The sequence below is a fragment of the Oratosquilla oratoria genome, chromosome 25, assembly GCF_046742065.1.
Source record: "Oratosquilla oratoria isolate Oo_2021 chromosome 25, ASM4674206v1, whole genome shotgun sequence".
Lineage (NCBI taxonomy): Eukaryota > Metazoa > Arthropoda > Malacostraca > Stomatopoda > Squillidae > Oratosquilla > Oratosquilla oratoria.
In genome coordinates, this window is record NC_134801.1 from 5,536,736 (window position 1) to 5,541,735 (window position 5,000).

Below are 5,000 nucleotides of genomic sequence, written 5' to 3' on the forward strand. Positions count from 1 at the left end.
GTGTGTGTTTGTGTGTGTGTGTGTGTGTGTGTGTGTTTGTGTGCGTGTGTGTGTGTGCGTGTGTGTGTGTGTGTGTGTGTGTGTGTGTGTGTGTGTGTGTGTGTGTATGCGTGTGTGTGTTTGTACAACACCGAATTGGTCCCAGTTTTACCAACCACAATGCATCTGTCTTGATAGTGTATTGGTCTAATTAATCGGTACTGTTAACGTTCTCACCGCATGAGGTTCGAGTCCTCGAGCGTATCACGTTTCAATTTCTGCATGCGCCTAGGTGGCTTAGAATTAAAGTGCATTGTGGTTGATAATATATATATATATATATATATATATATATATATATATATATATATGTATATATGTATGCTGTAATGGTGGCATAGAATATTCTTTGTGTGTTGTACATACGTATTTATAATATTGTTTATTTATTATATATTTTATATATTATTGTGAGAACCAAGTGTTCATTTAAGCGTATATGTTTTTCCCGCCAAGTCTGAGCGTGGCGTCGCTTGGAGCCAGTCTTGATTCTGCTTACGAAGCGACCGCACGCTTGTTTTTGTAGTGCTTATAACTAATACAGTATTTGACATTGTTGCATTATTGATTGTCTCATTGGCCACCCCAGTACATATGGTGGCAGCGGAAAAACAATTCAATGTTTTTTTGTATTGTGTGAATTGAATTTTGTGCAGAACGATCGTATTCGTTGTGAACTTTGAAAAATTTGCCAGCCAGTGATGTTGTGTTGTTGGCGTTTGTGCTTTTCTCCCATTTTTCTTTCCACCCAGGTTTTTTTTTCAGTAACAATGGAACTATTCATACCTTTCCCTTGAACATTTTGTGCGTAATTAGGCGTTTTATGTTCCTGTGTGTATCAACTGTAATTTGAACCCTAGATGGAGAAGGATTTTGGACATTCAAATTTATACCTACGCATTCTTCACATCGGCCGGTTATCATCGTTCGTTGATATCCATAGTGACTTTCGTCTCCTTTGCCAGTGCATTATTCAGGCTCGTACATGCTTCTTGTTTATTCATGACAGGTCATATTGTGCATTCTGATTATAATGAAATAATTGGTGAATGGTTCTTTGTCTGGCAAGATGGCCAAATTGGTTGACGTTCACGGTGGCCATGTTGTGACGTCATGATCTCTTTTCCTTAAGATCTAGTATAGTTATTCCTGTGCGGTAACGGTTTTCCTTGTTTATAGTTATTAGAGAACTGTGGCAATTACGTGGCTTAATTGTGAATCATATATTTGTATCAATAACGCTCTTGCTTTGTGTATTAGAGCGAATGTTATTGCTTACGTTCTTTTAGGTGATTCATTCTTCCGATTCGAGGAGTGTATTCATTGCGATCACCATTATTGACTGTATTTTCTTTGTTTTGATTTTGATATTGTTACGTAGTGGAGTGCAGTTATCTTGCCACCTTTCTAATATGTCTAAACCAAAGGTACCATCTTTTATCAACCCCCAAAAACCATCTGAATCAATGGCTCATACTTTAACTTTATTACACCTAGAACTCTCTGTTATTAAATATTCAGGCCAGGATCCCCATTATAAGGCTATAGGTTTTACTCACCAATGCGAGGATGCTATAATGAACTCAAATGTTTCGACTGGGCCTGAAAAGATATCTTCTGTGAGGTCACAACTTGTACCTAATTCACTAGCGTCAGAGATGCTGTCTGGATCGGGCCTTGATCCCAAGTCTTTGGATTATAATTATGACATCCTTAGGTCTAATTTTATTCATTTTGTTCAGATACCCCTGTTGGAAGTTCTTTTCAATGGTGTTTCAAACTGGCTGATACCCTCGTATCCCGACTGGGTACTCTTGACTACAGGCGTGCTCAAGCCCAGGCCAGTATAATTGTTGTTGACGCCTTCGATTCACTCTCACATTCAGACTGGGTAGATAATGGCACTATCACTTTAGATAGGTTCCGCCTTATTTTGGATTTTTTGCTTTACGTCCTTTTTTTTTGTGCCTTTTGAGAGAAGAGCTTCATCTTCTCTCAGCTATAAGACTGATGAAACTCTATTATCTTTTGCAACAAGGCTTTCCTGTAAACTAGGGGAAGTGCCTTCTAGTTCTTTGTGTATTAGCAATGCTCTTCAACATGCCAATGTCCCTTGTTCTCCTCAGCCCTCTCAGTCTACAGTTCCTACTCATAGCTCCCCTCAATCTACAATTACCCCCCTATCCTTACATGTACCTTTTGTAACAGGTCTGGTCATTCAAGCAATTTTTGTTACCGCCGTAGGCGCCAGGTACACAAGTCAAGACAGTCCCCTGTTCGCAGGAGTGTATCTAATGTTTCTTCTAATATGACGCATGACCTTTCTAGAGTAGAGCCACAGGATAAACTCAGTTACTGCCATATCCATGGTCATTGTAAACACTCGACTGATCAATGTTTCAAGGTTTTGAAACTTAGAGATGAGACTTCTCATCAGCCTCGTCAGTATAATTTTCACCAGCGCTTGTTTCACAACACAAAGATTTGACCAGTAATGTTCGGTCTCAAATAATCCCCTTAGTAGCTGTTGAGTCTTCCCAATTACTTACCTTCCAGTTTCTTACAAAGGATAGGCCTATTTCAGTTATTGTAGATACTGGTGCAGAATGTAGTCTCATAAGTAGACAGGCTTATTTTGCTCTCCGGGAATTGTACAATTTCCCTTTATCTCCCTTTTGTAATAATTTGCATTCTGTGCAAGGTTCTCCCTTGTTTGTTCTTGGATCTGTTTGTCTTCCCTTACAGTTTCTCTCGCATGCTACAGTTTTCCATGTCACTTTCGTTGTTGTTTCTGGTATTGCCCTTATGTGTGACTGTCTCTTGGGTATTGATGCTCTTACAGCTCATGGCATAGATATTTCTCCTAGTTGCCGTGTAGTGACTTTCTGCAATTTTGTTATCCCTGCATCAGATAGGCCAATTTCTGTTTGTGATTCTCCTGTGCTTGATCAGTCCGCACATTTGCCCTCACCAGCTTCTAAGCGCTTTAACCCTACTTTTCCTTCTGCTGCTGTTGTTATAGGGGAGCATCTTATTGGACCTTCAAGTTCAGTTCGAGTTCCGGTGCGTGTTTCAGGTGCCCCGATAGAATCTGACGTTCTCTCTCTACCTGACTCTGTTCGTATTCGTCGCCTTGCATTAGAAGGAACTTTCTCCACTATCCGCGAGGATTATGTTACCACGGCAATGGTAATAAACGTCACGGGTGTTCCTATTGCTCTCTCCTGGCAGCCACTTAGGCTCCTTTGATGTGGTTACATTGTTTTTTTCCAGGACTCGTCTATCATAGCAACTTCTGTACTACAGTCTCCTCCAACACGTGACCCTGCTCACTTAGCTTCTGAGTTTGCCACATTTGTAGGCAAGATTGATTTTCCTGGTGAGACGCCTCGTCTCATTGAACTGTTAGTTACCCACCGTCAAGCTTTGGCTTTGCCTGGTGATCCATTAGATGTTACATATCGTGTGGTTCATAGAATTGATCTTTAGCAAGGTGCTCGTCCTGTTTACGTCCTCTCTTATAGGTTACCTCACTCTCGTCGGCTTATAGCACAATCCTTGAGTGACGACTTATTGTGTGAAGGCGTTGTATAGGAGTCCCACTCAGAGTTGAACTCGCCTCCTCTCTTGGTGCCTAAGAAAGACGGATCTTTTCGTCCAGTTATTGATTACAGGCGAGTTAACGAGGTCACTGTTCCTGACCATTACCCTTTGCCTGTCTTAAGTGACCTTCTCCAGTCCATTGGCACTGGTAATATGGTATTCACCACCTTAGATTTAAAAGCCGGTTTTCGGTAAATACCCCTGGAGAAGAAGTCTCGTAAAGTCACGGCCTTCTCGACTCCCAGTGGACATTATGAATGGCTTCGTTGCCCCATGGGTTTGCGGAATGTTCCCTTGACTTACCAGCGCTTGGTTAATTCCATTTTTCATGGCTTAGTGGGGGATGGACTCTTTGTTTACCTGGATGATTTAATTTTAGTTTCCAAAGATATGGAAAGCCACTTTACTAAATTGTCCATGGTCTTGCAACGTTTTACTGAAGCTGGGTTGAAACTCAATTTACCCAAGTGTTCCTTTTTCAAGTCTAGTATCCAATTCCTAGGTCATGTTGTAGGCAAGCATTGTATCCACACCACAAGTGATAAAATCAAGGCGAAGTCAGTTGAAAATGTACGTTCCTTCCTTGGACTTGCAGGATACTATCGTGCATTCATTAAAGACTTTGCTTCAATTGCTTCCCCTCTCACTCGCCTCCTCAAGAAGGACTCTTCCTTCCAGTGGCGTGATGCTCATCAGGAAAGCTTTGATTCCTTGAAGCTTGCACTTACTGAAGCGCCTGTGTTAGTCTTCCCAGATTATAATCTCCCATTTACTATTTGTACAGATGCTTCTGGTACAGGCATTGGAGCTGTACTCATGCAACAAGTAGGTGAATGTAGACCTCATGTTATTGCATATGCTAGTCGCATTCTTAATAAGCCAGAGTCCCGTTACTCTGTTACTTATTTAGAAGCCCTGGCAGTGGTGTGGGCTTTAAAGCATTTCCTTGATATCATTTTTGGATATCCTATTACAGTCTACAAGGACCACACTGCTGTCACTCAGCTTTTCAAGGGCAAAAATCTTTCAGGCCGCCTAGCCAGATGGTTCCTCACGATTGAGGAATTCAATCCAACCCTTAAACGTATCCCAGGGCGTGCAAACAACGTTGCTGATGTACTTTCACATAATATCCCTGTTGCTGCTGTTACAGTAATTGACAGCTTCTCCCTGACGGAACTGGCCAAAGCCCAGTGTGAAGACCCTGTTTGGTCTGCTGCCATTTATGCTTTGGAGTCTGGTGATGATACCACCTTACCAGCTTTACCGGTACCTCTGTCCCAATTTTCCTTGCAGGACAAGGTTCTCATTCGTAATGTGGAAGTGTTTGAGCAGGATGTGGCACAGCTAGTGATCCC

At 41.7% G+C, this 5,000-nt stretch overlaps 1 protein-coding gene across 1 annotated transcript in view; it reads left to right on the top strand.

Moving 5' to 3' along the window:
• The window catches only part of LOC143038992 (uncharacterized), a 17,162-nt gene that overhangs the window by 8,366 nt on the left and 3,796 nt on the right, over window positions 1–5,000 (top strand). The window contains exons 4-6 of the mRNA XM_076208835.1: window positions 1,782–1,930; window positions 4,157–4,199; window positions 4,736–4,848. Of these exons, the coding sequence (XP_076064950.1) occupies window positions 1,782–1,930; window positions 4,157–4,199; window positions 4,736–4,848 (305 nt within the window). The remainder of the gene's footprint in view (window positions 1–1,781; window positions 1,931–4,156; window positions 4,200–4,735; window positions 4,849–5,000) is intronic.